This window comes from Mastigoproctus giganteus, chromosome 6, assembly GCF_048544385.1.
Source record: "Mastigoproctus giganteus isolate SK-2022 chromosome 6, ASM4854438v1, whole genome shotgun sequence".
NCBI lineage: Eukaryota > Metazoa > Arthropoda > Arachnida > Uropygi > Thelyphonidae > Mastigoproctus > Mastigoproctus giganteus.
The window spans coordinates 109,673,132-109,699,304 of NC_143580.1; the positions used below are offsets into that span (position 1 = coordinate 109,673,132).

The following is a 26,173-nucleotide window of genomic DNA, read 5'->3' on the forward strand; positions in this document are numbered from 1 at the left end:
TTATTCTGAGTAAAAAAGTTCATATAAACGTGTTCAATTCTCAATGGATACGGAGATACAGCTGTTTGAAACTGGTGCGCACAGCTCCCATAATCAGATGTGACCAAGAAGCAGTTATAACCTGAAGCTGTTTTGTTAAGAATGCTGCAAATCTTCACACATGCTGAATATCCGATGTGGTGTTTGTCTATAGTTTTTGTGGTTAAAGTGCTACTGCTGCTTGTAGATAATGCTGTTGATGGTTTCCCGACCACAGAATACCGAATTCAAGAGCATTTACTATTGTTTACACCAAACTGCATGAGACTGGTACGGTTCCCAGTGCTCCTATTTCTTCCCAACACGAAAATAAACAAAATGTGAATGAAATAGAACACATTATTCAGTCTATAAAATGTAGTCCTCCTATTAGCACACAAAGAATTGCTGTGTATCGGTGTTCCACAGATAAGAGTAAGGGCAATCATTACGTGAGCACAGCTTGTATCCATTTCAGATACAGCAGGTGCGACATCTTTAACCAGGAGACTACACCCAGCGATTGAAATTTTGTCGGTGGATAGATGCTAATTGTCGATTAATACTGTTCAGCGATGAAGCTACTTTCACCCATGATGGTATTAACAACACCCGTAACTCTCATAGGTGGTCAGATGAAAACCCACATGTCATTATAGACACAAATTTTCAACATCACTTCTCTGTAAATGTGTGGTGTGGTATCATCGACAATCAGTTGTTTGGGCCTGTTGTATTACAAAATCATCTTACAGGGCCCATTTACCTAGCATTTCTGCAAAACTAACTTCCACTAGTATTGGAGGATGTTTCCTTGACTACAAGGATTGGTATGTACTTTCAGCATGACGGAGCTCCTGCACGTTATACCCATCTGGTGATACAATATCTAAATTGAACTTTCGATGAATGATGGATAGGCTGCGGTGGTCCCGTTCATTGGCCCCCAAGGTTTCCAGACCTCAGTCCATTAGATTTTTGTTTGTGGGATTGGATGAAAAGTGCACTATAAAAAGAAAAGGTGAATACAAGAGATGACTTGCATGCTCGCATTTTGGATACTGTTACCCTCATAAACGAATGCAAAGACAACCTCAGAAAAACATGTTTTGGTTTCCGTAAAGGTGACAGGGGTCTCAGACAGTTTTTAAATTCTGTACAGTGGGACCAACTGATGTTACCAACAGCAAATTCTAAGTGGGAAGCATTCAAGGAATTAATCATGGAAGCTACTAGATTTCTCATACTGATTAAGAAATGTTCAAGGTTTGGGCCTAAATTGTTGTCAAATGAACTAATGAGATTCATGACAGAGAAGAAATATGCATGGGATGCATATAAATTATCAGGCAACACAGAAGCCTATGGCAGATATAAGTTAGTCTGTAATCAAGTCACAAAGGAGATTAGGCAGCAAAAGCAGATTACGAGAAATCTTTCGCAAAGGATGCTAAGAAAAACAGCAAGGATTTCTTTACTTATATAAGTTCTAAAAGGAAGGGGATGACTCAGATTGGTCCACTTGATATCGATGGTTCGACTGTTGATGATCCTGCTCAGATAACAAACAAACTGAATGAGTCTTTTGCATCTACATTCACATATTAGGAGTTTAGGAAGGAAAAATGCCAGAAGTTTATCAAACTGTAACAGGGCGCTTAATAATTTTGTGATAACTGAGAGCAAAGTGGAAGAGAAATTGTGGAAGTTAAGCATAAGAAAGGCACCTTGGGTAGATGGAAACTGTCCAGTTATATTAAAGGAGGCGGCAAAGTAACTAAGCAAACCCTTAGCCATAATTATGAGAGCATCCTTGGACTCAGGGGAAGCCCCACGGAATGGAGATGTGCAACTGTATCCCAAATTCACAAAGTGGGATCGAAGGGTGACACGAGTAATTACAGACTAGTAGTTTAACTTCTGTTCCGGTTAAAATAATGGAGTCACTGGTAAAAAAATGCATTGCAGGATCATCTAGACAAGACTGCAACAATAATTCAGACACAGCATGGGTTTGTTAAGGGGAGAGTCTTGTCGGACAAATTTTATTGGATTCTATGATGTGGTTACAAAGGAACTGGATGCAAAAAATAATTTTGATATCATATACTCGAATTTCAGGAAAGCTTTTGACACTGTTGTGCATGGAAGACTACTGTACAAATTGGAGCAGAATGGTATTAAGGGTAAGTTGCTACAATGGATAAAAGGGTGGTGGAGTGGGAGAAGGCAGAGTGGTAATCAATGGATGCTGCTCTTTGTGGACTGATGTTATTAGTGGAGTCCCTCAGGGTTCAGTATTGGGTCCATTGTTGTTTTCTGTATTTATAAATGATATTGATGATGGTGTATCAGGCTTAATGTCCAAGTTTGCAGATGATACAAAGGTTGGCAGGGTTGTTAAGGACAGTAATGGCAGTGTGCTACTGCAACAGGATCTAGAAAATTTGGGCAGATGGGCTGTGAAGTGGCAACTGAAGTTTTAACATTGACAGATGCAAAGTACTGCATATGGGTAGAAGTAAACCCAAAGGAATGTACCAACTGTGTGGTACTACACTTAGGGTGGTAGAAAATGAAAAAGACTTGGGTATAATTGTGCAGTCAGATATGAAGTTTTCTGAGCAGTGCAGACAGGCTGCAAGAGCAGGTCATAGGGTTTTGTCAATGATATACAGGAATTTTGCTGGCAGTGGAAAAGAGGTGATTATCCCTTTGTATATGGCAGTGGTCAGGCCACGCCTTGAGTACTGTGTACAGGTCTGTAGGTCTCATTTTAGGAAGAATGTTGAGTTACTTGAGCCTGTACAGAGAAGAGTTACAAGATTGGTGAGGAGAATGGAGGGTCATCTTACCAAGAGAGGGTTAAGATCTGCAAATTGCAGTGGCTGGAGACTAGGCATTGGCGAGGTGATCTTACTGAACCTAAAGGGGCATAAATTCAAATTGAGGAAAGATAGTTGTAGAATAGATGTGTGGAAATTTGCCTTTATCCAGTTGGTGGTTAATTGCTGGAACAAACTTCCATCTGTCATTGTGGAAGTTGATAGCTTAAATTAATTCATGGAGGAACTGGACAAACTTCTAGAGGGAATAGTTGTGTGAATTTTTTTTTTCTTTGACTGATGCTACATAAGCTCATACGCTTGCTTTCTTGTTTGTTATTTGGATTTTTTTAGGAGATTAGCAACTAAGGCCATATTGCTCCGGGATATGCGATGGTCATTCCCTGACCTTTCCGCATCCTTCGTATTTGGTGGTCATGGGCTCGAACCCCTGTCTAATCAAGAAGTGTGTGCTATACACTGCTGCTCCTGCCCACCCGGCTGTGGAGGTGCCTTTGCATCTTGTATCAATGCCACTATTACATCATATTACCACAAGAATTGCAAAGTGCATTGAGGTTGTTGGTAGGATTTTTGAACATTTTATTATGAACTGTAAAAAAATTGTCAATTATTTGTGTTTTGTATCATTCAAAAAGTCAAATACAAACAATGTCATTTATCGTTCTTTAATACCTCTCATAATGGCTTTGTGCCTGCCAGTTTCAAACAGATGTATCTTCATATCCATTGAGAATTGGACACATGTGTATATGAACTTAAGTTATGAACTTTTTTTCTCAGAATAATTGATACTATAACTTCCCAAGATGTTTACTATTCTTCCTGAATCAGCCTGTGTGTGTGTGTGTGTGTGTGTGTGTGTGTGTGTGTGTGTGTGTGTGTGTGTGTGTGTGTGTGTGTGTATAAATTCCTAGAGTGGAACTGTTGACTGATGTCAGTCACATCTTTTGCTTCCAGATTTAGTACTTGTAAAATTCTTTATTTATATATTTTTGATTTTTTGTATTTTGATGGCTGGCTTGGTTTAGCAGAAATCTTGTTTAATTGAAATTTGGCTAGTCAAATTCTTACATATTAGCAAATGACTTAGCTAATCTAACAATGTGCATAAAGTAACATAATTATAAAGCCAGACAAATTAATGGCAATTCTTCCATTTCAGATTTTTTTTTGTATATTTGACTCGGTAATAGACCTTTTTTATTTTTTTAATGAACAAAAATGAAGTACATTTGTAAATTTTTACGTACTGTGAAATTCATATTATTAGAGCGATATTGACTGACAAAAAAATATTGATTGCAGCAAAAAAAAAAAAAAAATCAGATATGTTACTAATAGAAACAATAAAAACCATTGCTCTTAATTTGGAATTTGTCTTAATCCTTTAAGCCACCCTTAGGAGATGGGTATAGACACTTAGTATTATATGGAGCAATATGGCCTTAGTTGTTAATGCTCCTAAAAACCAAATAACAAATAATAATAACTTAGTATTATTAAGGCCAAATAACCAAGAAAACAAACTTTTACTGCATCAGTCAAAAATAAATAAATAAAATCAAGTAAAATACAATATATTCATATTATTAGCATTAGTAGAGGCATATTATGCAAGAAAGCAAGTTTATGCAGCATCAGCCAAAAAAAAAAAAAAAAAACATGCTCCCATTTCACCCCTTCGTTCGTTCCAAGTACCTGTCCAGCTCAGCCTTAAATTTATTTAGGCTATCAACTTTCACAACAAAGGATAGAAGTCTGTTCCACCAACCAACCACCTGCTGGCTAAAGGCAAACTTCCGCACATCTATCCTACATCTGTCTTTCCTCAATTTGAAATTATGCCCTTTCAAATGATTATTCTGAGCAAGAGGAAGAATTCCATCAGCATTAAGCATGCTGAAGCCATTCAAGGATTTATATACCTCACTCAGATCACCCCACAGGTGCCTAGTCTTCAGACACTTAAATTTGCAAAATTTAAGCCTTTCTTCATAAGAGCAACCCCTTGTTCCATGCACTAATTTTGTTGCCCTTCTCTGTATTCGTTCCAACAGCTCTACATCCTCCTTAAAATGAGGCCTCCAGACCTGTATACAGTACTCAAGGTGTGGCCTGACCATTGCCTTATATTAGGGGATAATCACCTCCTTATCCCTACTAGAAAATTCTTGTATATCATTGACAAGACACCAACTTTTCTAGATCCTGTTGCAGCAGCGTACTGTCATTAGTGTTCTTAACAACCCTGCCAACCTTTGTATCGTCTGCAAACTTGGACATTAAGCTTGATATACCATCATCAATATCATTTATAAATACAGAAAACAACAATGGACCCAACACTGAACCCTGAGGGACTCCACTAATAACATTAGTCTGGGATGAGCAGTGTCCATTGATTACCACTCTGTCTTTTCCCACTCAACCATCCCTTTATCCATAGTAGCAATTTGTCTCCATTGCCACACTGCTCCAATTTGTGCAGCAGTCTTCCAGGTGCAACAGTATCAAAAGCATTTCTAAGATCCAAATATATGATATCAAAGTTATTCCCTGCATCCAGTTCCTTTGTAACCAAATCATAGTATCCAATCAAATTGGTCAGGCAAGACTTTCCCTTAACAAAATCATGCTGTGTCAGAGCTATAACTGACGTCTTGTCTAGATGATCCTGCAGTGCTTCTTTAACCAGTGCCTCCATTAATTTTACTGGAACAGAAGTTAAACTAACAGGTCTATAATTACTTGTGTTGCCCTTTGATACTCTTTTGTGAATTGGGGTCACATTTGCACATCTCCAGTCCATGTGTACCTCCCTGAGCCCAAAGAAGCTCTCATAATTATGGCTAAGAGTTTGCTTACTTCCTTTCCTGCCTCCTTTAATATAACTGGATAGATCCCGTCCACCCCGGGTGCCTTTTTTATGTTTATCTTCAGCAATTTCTCCTCCACTTTCCTCTCAGTTATTGCAAAATCATCCAGCTCACTGCCAGGGTTTAACTCACCTCTGGCATTCCCCTCCCTGAATAACTCCTCATGGGTGAATGTAGATGCAAAATACGCATTTAGTTTGTTAGCCCTCTGAGCACGATCACCAACAGTTGAACCATCAATATCCAGTGGACCAAACTGATTCATCCTTTTCCTTCTAGAGTTTACATAGGTAAAGAACTCTTTGTTGATTTTCTTTGCATCCTTTGCCAATGATTTCTCATAATCTGCCTTTGCCTGCCTAATCTCCTTTGTGACTTGGTTACAGACCAGCTTATATCTATCATAGGCTTCCATGTCATCCATTAATTTATATGTATCCCATGCATTTTTCTTCTCTGCCACATGTCTCATTAGTTCATCTGACATCCATTTAGGCTTAAACCTTGAAAAATATTTCTTAGTTGGTATGTAGAGCTTTCAAGATAAATTCTTTGAATGCTTCCCATTTTCAATTTGCTGTTGGTAACATCAGTTGGTCCCACCGTACAGAATTTAAATACTGTCTCAGACCACCGTAGTCACCTTTATGAAAGCAAAAACCGTTCTCTTTACCTCTGATAGTAGTTCCTTTTTTGAGTAAATCCCACTTCAGCACACTGTTATCGCTCTCACCTAGTGGTTCCTTTATCTGCAGATTCTTAATGCATGAAGAATCACTACTGATAATCAGATCAAGAGTATTACTCATTCTAGTTGCAGCCGATCAGTAATCACTACTGATAATCAGATCAAGAGTATTACTCCTTCTAGTTGCAGCCGACTAGCCGAGTGGGTAAAGTACCTGCCCGGCAACCCAAAGGTCGCGGGTTCGATTCCCGCCTCGGGCTTGGATCAAAGTACTGCAAAAACCTTGGGAGGTGCAATATGGCCACAGAAGCCGATGCGCCAACAACTACCAAATCAAAAAAAAAAAAAAAAAAAAAACCTTCTAGTTGCCTCCCGAACTTGCTGATGTAGAAAACAATCATCCAATAAATCCACAAAAGCCTTGCTAGTGTGTGAGTGACCAACCCACAAATTCCAGTCAATATCTGGGAAATTAAAATCCCCCATTATAAGACTCACTGATTTACTGGCCCATTCTATTTCCCTGTACAGTTCCTTATTATACTCATCAGAGTCATTAGGTCTATAACAGCCGACCGGGCTAGCCAGGTGGGTAAAGTGCCTGCCTAGCAACCCAAAGGTCGCATGTTCGAATCCCGCCTCGGGCTTGGATCAAAGTACTGGAAAAACCTTGGGAGGTGCATTATGGCCACAGAAGCCGATGCGCCAACAACTACCAAAAAAAAAAAAAAAAAAAGGTCTATAACACACTCCTACTCTCAGTTTTGAACCTCCAATGCTTATGTCACACCAAACTGACTTGACACTGCACTGTCCAGCAATATTGACTGGCTTCACTTCCTTGGATTTTGTGTTTCTTAACTAATAGCATAACCCCTCCTCGGTTCCTATCTTGTTTATCCTTCCTGTACACATTGTACTCCCCAAATTCCAGTTCTGCGTTCCTTATATCTGTGTGACGCTACGTCTCTGATATCCCAACAATATCTGCCTTTGATGTTCTGAGCAATATCTCAAATTCATCAAATTTATTTACCAAGCTCCTAGCATTGGTGTACATGCAAGTATACCTGCACCTGTTCCTATTCTTAGCTATCCTAACACAACCCATGTGTTTACTTGTACCGCAATGACTCCAGCAGTCTCTGAAATACCCTGCATCTTGTTTTCCAGGCTGGTGTTCATTCCAATAGAAGCAGTGCAGGAATCACTTTCACCTCTGCCAGTGGCTACTATTAATCTATTAATCCTTGTATCCCCCCCCCCACAAGCTAGCAATTTTCCAACCCACCTAACACTGCCTCGATAGCATCAGCAAATATTCTTGTCTTGCACCCTTTCTATTTAAGTGTATCCCAACCCTGTAGAAGCAGTCTCTCCTGTTAACAAGTACAGACCAGGCTGAAAAAAAATTGTACCCCTTGAGCCTTGCACAATCTTTCCAGGGCTGAATTGATCGACAAGGCTCTCATCATATACTCCCTCCTATCGTGTCTGGGCAGAATTCCAGACACTTTCAAATTCAACCCTAATTCACGGCTTTTTTTTCAGCAGTTACCTGTACTTGTTAAGTAATTCTGCCGGTCTCCTACTCTTAATATCATTAGTGCCAACGTGTACAACAATATCACTCTTTGTGCCCTTAAAGGATGATATGTGCTCTACAGTGTCATCAACCTTTGCCCTTGGCAGACATACCCTGGTTCTGTTCCACCTGCCCTCTTTACGTAGCATGTTCCCTGTTTCCCTGACAATAGTTACCAACAACTACTAGTTCCTGTTGGACCAGCGCATTCTGACTTGGGGTTTGCGGCTGTGTTGCGTAATGATCAAGTGGAAGCTCTGGCTTTCATCTGGACAGCTGAGAGCTTGTGGGGCCCCTCAATTTAGATCCTTCGAGGGCATTCACCCTATCCTTCAATCTCATATAGGCGCATAACAGCATTGAGTTGTCGCCTCATTTCCTTACACTCCTTACATCGTGTGCATAAAAAGACATACCCTTTGGCAATATCAAGTCCTGTACCCTATTGCTCCACAAACATCAAGCAAGCAAGCAGTGCATTTTAAAAGGCTGTGATTCAGAGGGCAACTGCTCCCCTCAGTTCTCCCCTGAGCCACAGCACTCCATTTAGCTTCAGCCTTTTGCTTTGCTGCTCTGGTCTGAGTCATTATTCAGATTCAATTTCAATAAAATTAATTTCAGTACAAAATTTTAATCCTAAACTTGTATCCCAATGCACTATATATATTTTTTAAGTGTCAAGTATTATCTTCGAGTTTCTTTATATAAGTTCCATATCAAGTTATGTGTTAATTAATTTTGTTACGTTCGTAAAATCTAAGTCGGTTATATGTATTTAATTAAAAGTACAATTTAATTGACAATGAAGTTTAACAAGATTAATAAATTTACTGATTAATTGATAATATTATATACTATACTAAGCTAACGCTATCTAGTTCGGGATATAACGTTGTATAATTGTCATTCGTTGAATTATTCTCATTCCTAGAAGGTAATCATCCAGTTCTGCTTTAAACTTTTTTTAGTCTCACTGCCTCCACTATGTTGAGAGGCAACATATTCCAGTGTTCAACAGTCTACTACCCATGGCTTCACAAGATCCATTCTTTTGTTATTCCCTGAGATTTTATATTTGTGTCTCCTAGTTCGTGTCTTTCCCATGGGGGGGAACAGACCATTGTCATTCATTTTGCTCAATTCCTTTAGTGCTATCATTATCATCAGTCATTTTCAATCCATTGCAGGATGAAGGCCTCCCCAGCAACCTTCCAGTTCCTTCTGTTTTGTGTAATGGCCAGCCATTTACTGCCCACGAACTCTTGAATTTCATCTGTCCATCTCCATTGGCCATCTCAGCTATATACACCTCAGTTACATCTCCTGAGGTGTCTAGTTGTCAAACTTTGCTGTCCACACCCTCTAAGCCCATCATATGTGCATTGCCTTGCTTTATACTTGTCACCAGTCTGGTCAGTCTTCTCTTAACTTTTGCTAGTTCTGTGTCTTCTTTTTGTAGGCACAGTCTCCAGACGTGAGTACAATATTTCAAATACAGTGTAATAATTTCCTTGTAAAGAGGAATTATGTCCTCCCCTACTAGCAAAGGCCCAATAAATCATAGACAGGACACAGCATTCTTAGCCACCTATATAGAAAATTTAATGTCACGTTGAATAAAAACACGTCTTTTTCTTCTTGAACCACTTTTACTTCCTTTCGTCTTAGCTTATACACGATTCCAAGATTTTTTCCCAAATGTATAACCTTACATTTAGTATTAAACTTTAGTTGCCATATTTTTTTTTTCCACAGCATATATGCAACTGATTCAAGTCAAAAGACTTATCAGTTGCACTTCAAAAATAAAGTAATGTGGCCTAGCTCATTGTTATTCCCACCTTCAGATCATCAGCAGACTTCAATTTGCTGATGATTTAAAGAAAGTTTACCCTGGATACCCTTGTCAGCTTAATTTATGAAAATTAGAAATAGGATGAGGCCTAATACATTCCAGACAGATGCTACTTGTTATGGTGGTCCACCTTGAAAAGTGATCACGTATAACAACCCTTTTTCTTTTTTTTCGCCAGCCTTCATTCTAGCATAGGATTTTATTCGTAGTTCCAAGTTTTCCGGTTTATATAGCAACCTTCTATGAACCATGTATCAAAAGTTTTACTAAAGTCTAAATATATAATGTCAAAATTGTCATTCTGCATCTAAGTGCTTAATGACCACATCATAGTATCATAGTAACTTACCAGATTGGTCAGGATGACCATCCTTGTCTAGATGATTCTGAATGGCATTCTTAACCATGAACGCAATGATCTTAGCTACCATTGAAGTCAAATTCACTCACCTGTAGTTATCTACCTCCTCTTTGGCACAACCTTAATGAACTGGGGAGATATTAGCATTTCTCCAGTCCAAGGGATCTTTCTAGAGTTCAGTGATGTTATTATGATTATTTTCAGAGGTTTGATACACTCATATGTAGCATTTTTAATTACAACTGAAATATATACCATCTTCCCCTGGAGCTTTGCCCTCCTTTAATCTCAGTAGCATTTTATAACAAATGCTTGTCTGAGATTATGATAACACTTATTTTACAGCAGTCTGATACCTTAATTCTCGTACATGAATACTAAGAAGAAAAGAGCAAATCAGATTGCACCTATGCTGTATAATTGATGTAGGAAAGTTATAGATAACCCTGCTGAAGCTGTAGATGAATTAAAGTACTCTGAATTGATATTTACAGAAGGACTTTTCATGGTAAGAAGCTGCACGAGTGAAGCTGGAAATAATGAAATTAGTGCTATTGAAATTTCATATGAATATTAGAAAATATTAGAAAAACTTTTGAGCCTAAAGGTGAATAAGGTTCCTGGCATATACCCAGAAATTTTGAGGAAGGTGGCAAGAGAGTGCGTTGAAATACTGAGGTTAATTATGAGGTCATCACTAGACTAGGGAGTTATCCTCTTGGATTGGAGATGTGCCATACATAAAGGGGACTCTAAGAGTCAAGTGGGTAATTACTGAGTGGTCAGCCTGCTTCAGTGGTAGGTAAAATCATGGAGGCAGTGATTAAGGAGTGCATTGCAGGATCATTTAAATAGAAATGTTATTCTGAAGGAAACACAGCATGGTTTTGTAAAGGGAAAATCATGTTTAGCCCACTTGTTTGTTATTTGGTTTTTAGGAGCATTAGCAGCTAAGGCAATATTGCTCCAGGAATATGCGGTGGTCATTCCCTGACCTTTCCGCATCATCCGTATTTGGTGGTCGCAGGCTCGAACCGTGGTCTAATCAAGAAGAGTGTGCTACGCACTGCTGCTCCTGCCCACCTGGCTACGGAGGTGCCTTAGCCCACTTGGTTAGCTATTTTGATAGTCAGGTGTCCTGGATGTAGGAAATAAAGTTCCTCGCATCATCGATGCTTACACAGTTCTGCACGAGAGGTTACTGTATAAACTTGAATGTATTGGAATCACAGGGAAAATCCTTAGGTGGACTATTTCAAGATGACTGCAGGGTAGGAGACAGTGTTGTTGTGATTAATGGCTATTCTTCAAATTTGACTGTCAGAAGTGTGGTTTCTCAAGGACCAGTACTTGGACCATGATTCTTTTTGATTTTTTTAAGTGACAGCAACAAAGGGATAAAAGGCATGATGTCAAAATTTGCAGATGATATCAAGATTGGTAGAGTAGTTAATGATCAATGCGAAGAACAGCTTTATAAATAGTCAGAAAAGTTATATCTATTTTTTAATGCATGACCTTTAGTTTTATAAGAAATTCATCAGTTCACTTAAGCTTTAAATCATTAGTCCCTACATGTATTACCATGCACCCACCAGTCCCATTACAAGTTGATAAAATTGTTTGTCATGTCAGTTTTTGCACCTGGTAGACATACTCTACTTCTGTGTCGTCTGTTTTTCTTAGAGAATGTCTACCTAACAATTGAGTCCCCAGTTAGGACTACCCTTCCTGTAGAACCAAAATATTTTGAACCAGTTGATTCATTTCTGGGGCTGGATTTGGGAGCACATCATCCGATGTAGCATTAGCCATTTGAGTCTCTGATGAGCCTTCAGAATGAATTTGCTATAAGGTATGAACTTGCTTCCTGTGAAACTCATTATTGAGTTGCTGAGGAAGCAAGTTCGTGCTTTAGAGCAACAGTCTGGAGGCTGACAGTATGCTATCCATTGCACTCCTGGAATTTTGTGCAAAGAAATGTCTCTCCATCAGCTAGTGAAAGCTCGGCATAGGATAATGAGTGTAACTAAAAAGGCCATAATTCACAGGAGATCTGCTGCTGGCAATTCTGCCATCAGTTATATTGTTGTTTGGCGTGATATGACTTGCTTTTCTAGATGAATCCATAATTTCTTTTAATTACAATCACAGAATATCCTAACTATTTATTTATTACACTTTAGAACACTTCAAAGGCTATTACGATTACCTAAATTATAATTTACTGATCAAGTTATGAAGTACCTACCAAAATATCTATAACAAAGATTATCTGAAAGCTAATGCTGTAACTTTCTAAATACTTATCATAATACAAAAGTAAGCCAGCTTTCATGACGAGCAATTCAAACTTTATTAACTACAGTTTAGTTTAAGTAAAAAAACTTTAACTATTTTTCAAAAATCAACCTGTTATGAAGAGTTTCCGAAATTCACAGCCACACAATGTAGCCTCATTCCTAGTATATTCCAGTTATTGGTCATTGTCACATTCGAATTGTAATACTTGATTGTTGTTGATTTTTGGTTGCAATACTGTTGTAATAATTTTGGTTGTAATATTTGGTTGCTGAAGAATTGTACCCAGCCTCCTAGCTGGTAATTGGCAAAACTCAATATATATTGTATTGTAATGTAGATCTGCTAAGAAATCTGTATATATGTTCCTGATAAATACAGTACTGTTTGTCATTTTGATAGATTGGTATAAACAAGACATTCCCAATCAGTGCACTGAAAAAAAAAATTGAAAGTGTGCTGCAAAAATGCAACATATTCTGCCCCACCAAAACACATTCTCATTTTGCTGATGAATTGCTCCCAACCTCCTACCTGGCAGTTGTCATAACTAAATGCAGTGAACTGTTGAACAAAAAAGTTAAAACTAGTTAATTCTGGACAGAGTTGGCTCTAGGCTATGCTAAACTTATTGTAGCACTGATTTTCTGAGAGATCCCTACTTTTCTATTGTATTTTTTAGTTGTTTCAACTTTTGGTTTCATACTATGCAGTACATACACTTTAGCCAAACAGTTCTGCAAAATTACAAGATTTCTGTAGTGGCAAAACTCCATCAGCTTGTCTAGTTTCAGCTCAAATTTGAAACCCCGTGTAGCATCAATCAATCTCAGGTCTTTCATTAACATTGCTGAATATTTGTAAATATTACTGTAATAAAATCAAAAATTTTTAGTGATTTGTTGCTGAAAACAGATGTATAAGTTAAAAGGTGTTTTTTTTTTTTATATATATTCAGAGAGATATACCATTTAATTTGCACGTAAAGTTCAACAAATATGAGGATTACAATCAGCACTGATTGCATTCAGGAAAAGGGGGGAAACAGGTGTACCACACGAATACTGGATAACTTTCATTTTCTAAGATGCATCTGTTATGCAATAATACCAACTTTAGGATCTATTCAAAAATTATGCAGCACCATTCTTAACTTTTTTTTTTTAACTCCCCACCCCCTCACCTTCAGTTGCACTTTGTTATTCCCCATTTTTACACAGCATAATACTCCAGTCCAGGTTTTAATGAAAAATCTGTTACACACCATTATTAGCATGAATGATGCCATGATAAATTTTTCTTCTCTTCCTTTTCGTATGCTGTTTCCATTTTAGAAATTTGTGTAACATAGTTATATTTATACACTTTGTAAATGATGGATTTCAACTTGAATTAAATAACTTTTTTTCCTTTATTTAAAAACCACTCATTTTTATTTATTTATTGATAATAATTACACTTTGAAAAGTTGACTGTACAGTGGGGCCCCAACATCTGATGGTAATTTGTTCCACAAAACCCAATATGTTGAAACCAATAATACATTGATTTCCTGTAATTTTTTCCCCAACAAAACACATGAAATAGGTATTTCTTACATGTTATACTTCATTTTTACATTAAAAATTAGTTTTTTATAAATTAATAAATAGTCATAAAACATCTTAAAATAAAAAAAACAAACAACAAATTAGCATATACCTTAGACTTGAAGTGCAGAGCTGATGAAATCAACGGTGGCGTAGTGGTGGTGGGACTAAACAACATTGTCTTTTCAGTCTTTTGTTGCTACTGGCAAAGAAACTGTCCAAAATTGTACTTCTTTTTACGACTTTTTTGTAGCTTCCTGAAGTAAGAAATGACTTTATCTTCCGTTTTGCACATCATGAGTTCAGTGCTTTCAATGTCGGCGTGTTTTTTTTTTTTTTACCACTTCTCTTAAATGCTCCCAACAAGAAATGACAGTCTTCAATTCTTCAGCTGACACTTTTTGGGTGTCTTTTTCTTCCTCTTGAGTGTCACTCTCTGTAGTTTTATCCAACTCTTGTAGCTCCTCTGCTGTTAGTCCATGAGTGCCAGTAAGGTCCTCCACATCCTCTTTGCCAATATCCAGACCCATTGAATTACCAAGAGTAACAATATCATGTCAAAGTGCCATTTTTTTTTTTTTTTTTTTTTTTTTTTTGTAGTTGTTGGCGTATAGGCTTCTGTGGCCATAATGCACCTCCCAAGGTTTTTGCAGTACTTTGATCCACGCCCGAGGCGGGAATCTAACCCACGACCTATGGGTTGCCAGGCAGGCACTTTTACCCACCCGGCTAGCCTGGTCGGCTATCAAAGTGCCATCATCTTCAAATCTGTCATTGTTATGGATAGTTAAAGGCCAGATGTTTTTCAAGGCTGAATTTAAGCACCTGGTGGAAACATCATTCCAACAATTTACATTCGCCCTCACACAATCCATCATGCTGAACTTTGACCTCCAAAAATCTTTGAGGGTGACAGCATTTTCACCAGAGGTCACTGCAAAGCAACTTGCGAACATTTTGGTGATGTAGATTTTCTTGAAATTTGCAGTCACTTGCTGGTCCATTGGTTGAAGAGGAGTGGTGTTGGGTGGCAAAAATTTGACTTGAACAAAGTCAAATTGTACCTCAAGATATTGAACAAGGTTGGGATCATGGCCTGGTGCATTATCTAGCAGGAGCAGTGCCTTCACAGGAAACTTATTTTTCTCAAGGTAGCTCTTCACTGAAGGATAGAAAACTTCAAGCTCCCATTCATGAAGACATATCCAGGTGATCTTGTTACTGTGCCAAAACACTCTCACCATGCCTTTGTTGACTTTTCGTTTAAATACTCTGGGGGTGTTAGAGTGATACACAAGCAAAGGCTTCAGCTTAATCTCAAGAGGTATTGACACCCAACAGGGGAGTGAGCTTATCTTTCATAGGCTTATGCCCAGGTAAACTAGCCTCATCCTTAGTGATGTACGTTCTCCTGGGCATTCTGGGACTTCCAGAAGAGGCCGGTTTCATCAATGTTAAAAACCTGCTGAGGGAGATGACCCTCCTGATCAACAAACTCATGGAATTTGATTTTAAAGTTCTCAGCTGCTTTTTTATCAGCACTTGATGCCTCCCCATGCCTTTCAATACTTTGATATTTGCCCTTTTTTTGAAGTGCTTGAACCAGCCTCTGCTGGCTTTAAAGTCTTCAAAAGCACAACACTGCCACTGGTTGATGGAGCTTTAAGTTTCAGATTGTTATAGATCTGAAACAGTCATATGAGTGATGTTCTGTGTGCCATGCATCGAACAATAACGTTGTTGAACAGTAATAAAAAGTTGTATTTTAAACAAACTAATAATATTAGTTTGTTTAAAATAGTCAACATTAGGTTGACTATTTTAAACAAACAAATTAATATTTTGGTGTAAATTGTTTACATAATTCATTATTTGTTTTATCAAAAATAACAGTTATATTTTACTTCCTATTCCCAGTAATAAGCTTTATGTACAGTATTAATTGGTATCACTTCCTTCAGTTATTTTTTTATCAAACGAATTGTGAAATATAGAGGTAAAAAAAAAAAAAGATTAGTGTTTGTAGTTAAAATATGATTAGTATACACAAACAGTGGCACTTCACAAAACATTTTATAATCATCAGTATGCATTCTACTGCCATATTAGAATAATGAGTGGCTGAATGTACAATTCAGGGGAAAAAGTAGATTATTCAAGCATCTGATTTCAAAAAAATATATATATAATATATTTAATTCCTGTCAGTATCATGAACTATATTCTTTTCAAATGAATGATATTTTGCCTGTTTAGATCAAAGGTCCAGGACATGATATGAACAAGTGTCTCTGTATACATATATATATACAGTGCATGCCACTTGTTGCAATCATGGATAATGTTATTACTTTTATGAAATCCCAATCAGATAATGTGCCTTTTTTGTACATTTCCACTCTGCATCAGTAAACATCGCTGAACAGCTGCATTCCTGTTTCTTTTTATTGTTATCAATTAAGCTGTGTCCTGAAGTGATCACAATAAGCAGTGTCCACTGTATACCGTATTTCCCCATGTATAAGATGCACCTTAATTTTGGGGCCCGAAATTTGAAAAAAAATGTATTATATAAAGTTATTGAACTCAAGTTTTATTTATCATAAAATTCATACAACTCCTCATCACTGTCAAAACTCCCATCCATTAATTTGTCTTCATCTGTGTCTGATGACGAATCACTGTCTTCATATATTGCCTCGTCCTCAGTTCCATCTCTGGCATTTGAAATGCCACACTTCTTAAATGACTTGACAATGATCTCGATATTATCCCAAGATCTTTTCATCCAGGTACAAACTTCTCCTATAGTTGGTTTCTTCACTCTTCCTGCTGGTGTCAAATTGTCCCCAGAAGACTTCATCCATTGGTTCCATTCGTCTCTCATGGCAGCTTTGAAGGGTTTGTTAATGCTGACATCAAGTGGTAGGAGCTGGGATGTCAAGCCTCCAGGTATGACAGCAAGTTGTTTTTTTGCTCTGCAGAAATCTTCTTTGTATTTTTTGTTATGTGTACCCTGAACTGATCAAGCACCAATAGGGTAGGTTTGCGTAAGAGCCCACCTCGTCTCCTGCTCCAAACTTTCTCAAACCAGATCTTCATCCCATCCTGATCCATCCAACCCTTGTCATGAATGTGGACAATCACTCCTCGAGGAATGTCTTCTTTTGGCATTGTTTTGCTTTTGAAAATCAGCATAGGAGGCAGCTTTGTTCTGTTGGCACAACAAGCTAGAACAACTGTATAATGGCTCTTTTCATGTCCACTTGTCTTCACAGTTAATGATAGTTTTGTTAATGTTTTGAACAGTTTTGATAATGTTTGATAGTATAAATGAGAGCTGTGATGCTCTCTACATTCTACATTTCTTTCAATATTTACTTGGGACATCAAATTGAAGGGGGACTTTGTCCATATTTGCAATCTGTCCCAACTCAAACTGATGTCTTCCGACATTGAATGACAAAACGATGAAATTCAAGGACCTTCTGCTCATAGCTTTCAGGCATCTTTTGGGCAAGTCTGGTGCATGTATGCATGCTTAGTCTATTCCGTTTCATGAACCCGAAGCACCAATTGTGTCCTCCTTTGAAATCAGTAACTTCTTTTTCATCAGCAATTCTTCTTGCCTCATGCTGAACCATCTTTGTGGACACAGGAATTCCAATTGCCCTTTGCTCCTCAATCCATATCTTCAATTCCCTCTCTAAATCAGGCCATTTTTGCTGACTTCTCTCTAATGAGAGACACACACACACACACACACACACACACACACACACACACACACACACACACACACACACACACAATCTTTATTGTACAGTTCTTTTTCAGTAGGGTTTCTTCTTCCCGTAGCCAGTCTCGGATTGTTTTCTCAGTTGGAGGAGGACCAAACTTACGTTCAGCAGCACGATTTCCATTCACTTTTGCAAACTGGATCACTTTTAACTTGAATTCAGCACCGTACGAAAATCTTTTCTGAGCCATTTCTGGGCAGAATGTGGCAAAATGTAACCTAATATACCGGCACAAGTGTGAAACAATGAGCGCAAAGGCAACAAGTGCAAAAAATCGGGAAATGCAAGTAAAAAAAAAATCTACAACCACTATACAGTGGTTGTAGATTTTTATAAGATGCACCCAGTTTTTAGACCCCAATTTTTCGAAAAAAGGTGCATCTTATACATGGGGAAATACGGTATATATTTTCAAGAACAGTTTTGATAATGTTTGATAGTATAAACGAGAGCTGTGATGCTCTCTACATTCTACATTTCTTTTAATATTTATAGAAGAAAAGAAAATTACCTCAATATGATATGTAGAACACTTCTGTAGTATACTCTCCAGAAATTAAAACAAATATAACATTAACGCAAAAAGATTAACACAAAATTGATTTAAAAAATCAATTGTGAACACAATTAAAAAGAGTTTAATGTAAATTTCAAAAAATCATTTTCCTTCCTGAAGCTGACAGAGCTTTTCGACCGTATGTAGTGATCACAGGAATTAAAATTACTCAGTACATGTTAGCATGAATCTTAAATAGAGATTATTTGTCTTCACACGTCTGTAAAAGATCACGAATCGGAGATTAGATATAGATGGCAAATGTTAATACAATTCTCATGTAATTTAATTTCGATGGTTTCTGCAATTAATAATTCATATAATTACATTGGATACTAAGTACTCTGACCTTGTGGAATAAAAATATGTTCTTTGTTAATGGCATGAAAAGCTAATTCTGGCACTGCTAAACGAGAAGCACAAACCGAGGATGTGTGCTGTTTAACCCTAAAATTCAGAGGAAACTGTGCCGATCCTTGGCAAGGAGAGTCGTAATCACCGCGAGAAATGTTGTATACTGGGTCATTTATTTGTATTGCGAAAGAGGAAAGGACTGAGTGATTGTTCAGTATAGCATGTAATTTCCATATTGGTTTGGCCACAATCTTAAATTCTGTATTTTTAAAGAACATGTTAAGCTGTTTGTGCCACTGTTCAATGTATGGACAGAAATAAAGTATTTTTTGATGTTACTATTGTTGATTGGTGTAGTATTTTGTGTCCTATCCATAGCTTGTAATAAACCTAATTCAGTTTATTGTAGCAAGGGGGTCACCTCTGCTTAAGAATCTGCTGGTTAATATCTGTATTTCTGAGTCTAAAGCAGATTTTGCCATTGAATATTAGCATTAGGAGCCATATGATGAAAGAAAGCAAGGTTATAGAGCATCAGCCAAAAAAAAAAAAACCCTTCCCATTTCACCCATCCATTAGCTCCAAATGTTTTAGTTCTGCCTTAAATTTATTTAGGTTATCAACTTCTACAATGACAGATGGAAGTTAGTTCTAGCAATCAACCACCCACTGGCTAAAGTATCTACAACTGTCTTTCCTCAATTTGAATTTTATGACCCCTTAGACAATATGTACAAGAGGAAGAATCCCATCAGCATTGAGCTTGCTCAAACCATTTAAAGCCTTATATGCCTCAATTAGATCACCTCGCAGGTATCTAGTCTCCAGACACTGTCATTTGCAAAACTTAAGCTTTGCTTCATAAGGGCAACCCTTTGTTCCATTCACTAATCTTGTTGCCCTTCTCTGTACTCATTCCAGCAGCTCTACATCCTTCCTAAAACGAGGCCTCGAGACCTGTATACAGTGCTCAAGGTGTGGCCTGACCATTGCTTTATACAAGGGGATAATCACCTCCTTATCCCTGCTAGAAAAATTCCTGTATATCATTGACAAGATACCACGAGCTACTCTTGCAGACAGTCTGCACTGCTCAGAAAACTTCATATCTGACTGCACAATTACCCTTAGGGCCTTTTCATTCTCTACTACCCTGAGTGTAGTACCACACAGTTGATGTATTACTCTGGGGTTACTGCTACCCATATGCAGTGCTTTACATTTTTCGATGTTAAACTTCAGTTGCCATCTCTCAGCCCATCTGCTCAACTTTTCTAGATCCTGTTGCAGTAGCGTACTGTCATTAGTGTCATTAACAACCCTGCCAACCTTTGTATCATCTGCAAACTTAGACATTAAGCCTGATATACATACATCAATATCATTAATAAAAATAGAATACAACAATGGACCCAACACTGAACTGTGGAGGACTCCACTAATAACATTAGTCCATGAATAGCAGTGTCCATTGATTACCACTGTCTTCTCCCACTCAACCATCCCTTTATCCCCAGCAGCACCTTTCTGTTAATGCCACACAGCTCCAATTTGTACAGCAGTCTTCCGTGTGTAACAGTATCAAAAGCCTTCCTAAGATCCAAGTATATGATATCAAAATTATTCTTTGCATCCTGTTCCTTTGTGACCACATCATAGTATCCAAACAAATTGGTCAGACAAGACTTCCTATTAATGAACCCATGCTGTGTCTGAAGTATAACTGAAGTCTTGTCTAGATGATCCTACAGTGCTTCTGTAACCAGTGTCTCCATTAACTTCCTTGGAACAGAAGTTAAACTAACATGTGTATAATTTCTTGTCACACTTTGAACCTCCTGTGTGAATTGGGTCACATTTGTACATCTCCAGTCCATAGGTACCTCCCATGAGTTCAAAGAAGAGCTTATAATTACGGCTAAGGGGTTTTCTTACTTCTTTTGCTGCTTCCTTTTATATAACTGGATAGGTCCCGTCCAGTTATAATCCACCTCAGGTGCCTTATGTTTATTTTCAACAGTTTCTGCTCCACTTTGCTCTCAGTTATTACAAAATCATCTAGCTCACTAACAGAGTTTAATTCACTTCTGGTATTCCTCTCCTTGAATAAATCCTCATATTTGAATGTAGATGCAAAATACTCATTTAGTTTTTTAGTTTCCTGATCAGGATCATCAACAGTTGAACCATCGATATCCAGTGGACCAATCTGATTCATTGCCTTCCTTCTAGAATTTACATAAGTAAAGAACTCTTTGCCGTTTTTCTTTGTATCCTTTTCCAAAGATTTCTCGTTATCTGCCTTTGCCTGCCTAACCTCCTTTGTATAGGCATTGAGAAATTGATTAAAGGTAATAGACCTTTTGTAGGTGAATGGGTGATAGCTGTTATGATGCAGAAGCATGCTGGTGTTTGTTGGTTTATGATAGATGTTAAATTGGATTTTATTGGAGTCCCAATTAAGCGTGAAATTTAGAAAATTTAATGACTTAGTATCCGAATTTTCCTTTCCAGTGTAAAATTGAGTCTCAGATGAATATTATTAAACAAATGTAAACTGTTTTGGATAATGTTACTGTCAGTAATAACAAGAACATCTAAATACCTCCCATAGTATGTGATCTGGGGTAGAAAAGGCATGATTTTCCTTCCTGAAGCAATGCTTCAAGAAGGAAAATCTTTTTTCAAAATTTACATTAAACTTTTTCTTTTAATTTTTGAATTGTGTTCAGTTGATTTTTTAAATCAATTTTGCATTAATCATTTTGCATTAATGTTATATTCATTTTAATTTCTGGAGAGTATCATATGGAAGTCTTCTACATATCACATTGAGATAAATTTCTCATTCTTCTACAGATAATGTTTGATAGATTTATCATGCAGTGTTACCCAATGTTATATCAGTTCTTTCTGCATCTCCTACCATTATTCATTACATTGCATTCATCTTATGCTTAGTGAGGTTGTTTTTCTGAACCTTTACTTTCCTGAATCTATTGAGAAATATCAGGTTTCATTGTAACTTTGGTTAACATAATAAACTACTGGGTAATGACATACTGGTTAACATAATAAACTCTGGTAATAAACTACTTAATAATTATAAAAATACAATGAAATGCTTGATATAATTTTTTTTTTTTTTTTTTTATTAATTTTTCGTTCTAATTTCTTTTTTGGTTTTAAAAATATCAAGTATATTTTTGATTCTCAGTGGAATGTTTATAAATTCCTTGCTATGCCTACTAAAGGTCACAGTGATTTATATTGAATTAAATTAAAAATTAATTTGCAAATTGGGCATAATGAAAATATGCTACAGGGGGGGGTCCACAAGAATAATTGGTAGGTTTAAAAGGCTTGTGAACTGTTCTGTGAAATCCTCTATAGGAAGAACCTGATTAACCTTTTTTTATATATTTGATTGACTTTGGTAGGCATTTCCATAATTCTGTGAACACCTATACTCTAATAATATAGGAATTTTTTAGTAATTTTGTTATTTTGTATGTAGATGTAAATTATTTCAGTGATTATCTTGATGTAATATTGAAAATATATTTATTATGCAGCCATATGGACTGGAAGCATTCGATCGAGATTCTGCCGGCCATAATCCTTTTAAATCAGTTCCCTATGTTGATGTCTACCATTCAGGTATGTATATATACATTTTTGTTACAGACAGAGCCTGAAGTCTGGATACTGCCAAAACAGCCCAGATAAACTGCAAATTGAACCTGATGACAAAAATTGAGAATTTCTAATGTTGTTTGAGCACAAGTTGATCAGTAAGAACAGATGGTACCATTTGAGTTCATTGACAAATTATGAATCTACTGTGCTGTTTGGTGAACACATGATTGCAAGCACTACTATAAATTTGCATTGATTGTAGTTTATCGTTCAGAAATAGCAGTAGTATGGTGGTCACATTTCTTTCGTTATCATTAGCAGTCTTAGTAAAAAGCTCAGATTAGTGGTTTCAAAAGCTGGTATGATCAGTCACTGCTATACTTTTTAAGAGGAGCTGTAGTCTCTCCCCATTAGACAGTGTGCTTGGATATGTGCAGAAATTTCAGGCAACTAAACTATTTTATTAAAATTTAGCATGTTTAAATAAAATTTTATGATTTCAGGTGACCTTTACTTTATTAGAGCCTCACATATTGATAAATTGCTGTTCCTTTCCATTTGACTAGATGTGTATGATAAAACCATTTCTACTGGCATTCCACAGAGTGGAACCCTTTTGGCCATAATTTTCTCCTCCTCAATCCCCCTTCCCTTCCCTACTTCTTGCAGTTCAGCTTTTCTCCTATGCAGATGCCTTGAAAATCTGGGTCAAGACCCTTGAGGAGACCACTACCAACAACCAATTAATTAATCATTACTTAGTAATAACCAAAAAATTCTTATTCTTTGGTCTAACTATAAATACTCAGTCTTGTCATCTCACTGTCTCCAAAAAGGCTTCTTTCCTAGTTTCCCTGAATATTTCTGTCCAAATAATTCAGAGGTCCCTGTGCATAAAAACTTGAGAATATATTTTGATGAGAAATTTCTTTTTAATACTCATGTGAAAAAAGTAAACTTGCTCCCTAAAAAGAACCTGACTATTAAGGCAAAATCTGGTACATTTTAGCACAATTTAGCTGTTATCCAGAAATATAGCATGATGTTTACTCATTCATTCTGTATGGGCCTGAAATTTAGTCTGTTGCTTCTCATTACAATATGAAGAACCTACTAGCTGTTGAGTATCAGTTTTTCAAATGGGCTAATCTTCATTTACACTTTCCAGAACTCAGTTGCTCCAAAACTTGGTTTCCTGATCTTAAGTGCCTTATCAACCTAAGAGCTTTCTTTTTTTTTTAAGCTCAGTCAGCATTGGCTCTTGCCTTCCATATGAAACAGAATTGTTGGTGTATTCCCACTTGAAATATCTGGTCCAGCTTTCTCTGGTGTGTTATTGAATGATAGGAAATCTCTTGATGTCCTATCCAGGTCCAACACTAATCCTTATTAACTCTCTTAATAGTCATCCTTTTAAAACTAAAATGTATTAAGGGCTTGGCTGCAAGAGAATTAGACTACGTACAAGTTAGTGCAAATGCATCATATTAGTACACAGCTAAACTCTCAATTAGCAAATTTTTGCAAAGGCGGCATCATTTAAGTTATATCTCATATTGTGAATACTTCACAACGGATTGCCATGATATTACACTACTTTGAATAAGTAACACTTCACCAAAAGGAGAAGACTGTTGCTACTTATTCTCAGCTGATACCACCACCCAAACAGCACCGTTTCAGGGCTATTTGGCCCTTCTTTGGTGGGTGGATAGGTAGCCTAGCGATGTAATGATAAACTAAAATGCCTTAATGCATTTTAGTCTTAATTCATCTTATACACCATCAGGCATCTCTCATATTGTGGAGTTATACTTCATAACTGTTTTGCCATCATTACATCACTGGGGTACCTACCCACCCACCCACCGAAGAAGGGCGCCAGATAGCCCTTAAACAGTGCCGCCTGGGTGGTGGTGGTATCTGCTGAGAATAAGTAGCAACAGTCTTCTCCTTTTGATGAAGCATTACTTATTCGTGTGTATTGCAATATCATGGCAACTCATTGTGATGCTATTCACAATATGAGATATAACTTAAACGATGCCGCTTTTGCAAAAATTTGCTAATTCTGAGTTTAGCTCTGTACTAATATGATGCATTTGCACTAACGTGTAAGTATTCATCATGTTCTATTTCTAAAGGATAGAAAGTACAAAGCTGAATTTTGTCATAGAATTCTTATACTTCAGGAACTGCTTTTTTATTATTATTATTACTGTATTAATGCCCAACAGTGTCTAATCATTGCTGTCTAATTTTTTTTGTATATATCTGCCTCTTAACTGTAATATTTATCTTTCACTAATTTTGTCAATACAGTTTGTTTGTATGGTATGTTTATATGTATGTGGCCTATGTAGCCGAGTGGTCAGGAGCAGGAGCGTAGTAGCACATGCTATTTGAGTAGGCTGGGGTTCAAGCCCCTGAATGCTAAATACGGTCGATCTGCCAACCTGCACTAGACCAGTATGCAAAATTAAAGTCCATTTCCCTTAACATGAATCTTTAGGGAGGCTTCTATCCTGCTATGGTAATGTATGCTTTGTATGTGCACCAGTGGTGAGTATGGGCTTGGCACACCCAGGTTCCGAGCTGGATATCATTATTCTTCTCTTTCTTGGTGATTCCCTTCTCTCTCTCTCTCTCTGTCTCTCTCTCTCTCTCTCTCTCACATACATACACACAGGGTAACTCAGAAATTTTTTTTGGCTGGTGTGGCATAAGCATCAGGCTTCCTTGCACCATATGGCTAATAATAATAATTTATCAATATTATGTTAAATATACACTGGTGTTAAAAGAAAGTGCATCACCAGTTAAAATTGTAATTGTCATCCGGTTAGCGTAAGTATATGGCAATATTTCTTGCAGATAAGATTGACATGCATAGGTGATGATGTAATATTGCATCAGCTGTTACTTTCAGCTATATAAGCACACTCTGCAAGAGTTGCAGTCATTCTTTGCTTGTGTCAGGATGGCCAGTTACGTGCAGTTGACGCCATGAAGAAAGAGTGCTATTGTTGCTTTATGTGAGGAAGGATGTTCTTCCCATCATATTGCTTATAGAGTCTTGTAATCAGTCGACAGTGAGTATATTTCTTTTCAAACTCAACAATACTGGTTCTGCTGATAGGAAAAAAGGAGTTGGATGCAAATGAGTCTCTATGCCAAAACTGTAAAGCTTTGTCTAAGCTGAAAAGAGAATGGGAAGAACATACAGGAGTGGTAGTAAGTGCAGTAACAGTCAGAAGATGCCTCTTCAAAAATGGACTTTTAGCCCGTTTCCTAAGAAGAAGCCCCTCCTCACACAAAAAATGAAAAAAGGCCCGATTAATTTGGTGTAAGGAGCATGTCAAATGGACACCTCCCCACGAGCAGTGGAAGTCAGTTCTTTTCTTGGATGAGAAGAAATTCAACCTTCATGGCTCTGATGGCAGACAAATGATTCGCCGTAGACGTGGTGAAGAATACCATCCAGACTGTATGGTGCTACAGTGAAATTCCCTATCAGCCAAATGATATGGGGGGTGCATTTTGTATTGCGGAGTAGGTCATCTGCAGTTTATAAAAGGTTCTGTAAATGCCAATGGATACCTGGCTATATTGGAAGGCAAATTAGCAAAGGCACATAAGCACATGATGCAAGAAAGAAAGCTTATATAGAATCAGCCAAAAAAAAAAAAAAAACTTATTTCA

The 26,173-nt window shown here is 37.3% G+C and overlaps 1 protein-coding gene across 1 annotated transcript in view; it reads left to right on the top strand.

The window, feature by feature from the left end:
* Positions 1-26,173, top strand: part of LOC150084505 (transcription factor 12-like) — a 288,229-nt gene that overhangs the window by 6,398 nt on the left and 255,658 nt on the right. The window contains exon 2 of the mRNA XM_090375252.1: positions 22,408-22,492. Within this exon, the coding sequence (XP_090231378.1) occupies positions 22,408-22,492 (85 nt within the window). The remainder of the gene's footprint in view (positions 1-22,407; positions 22,493-26,173) is intronic.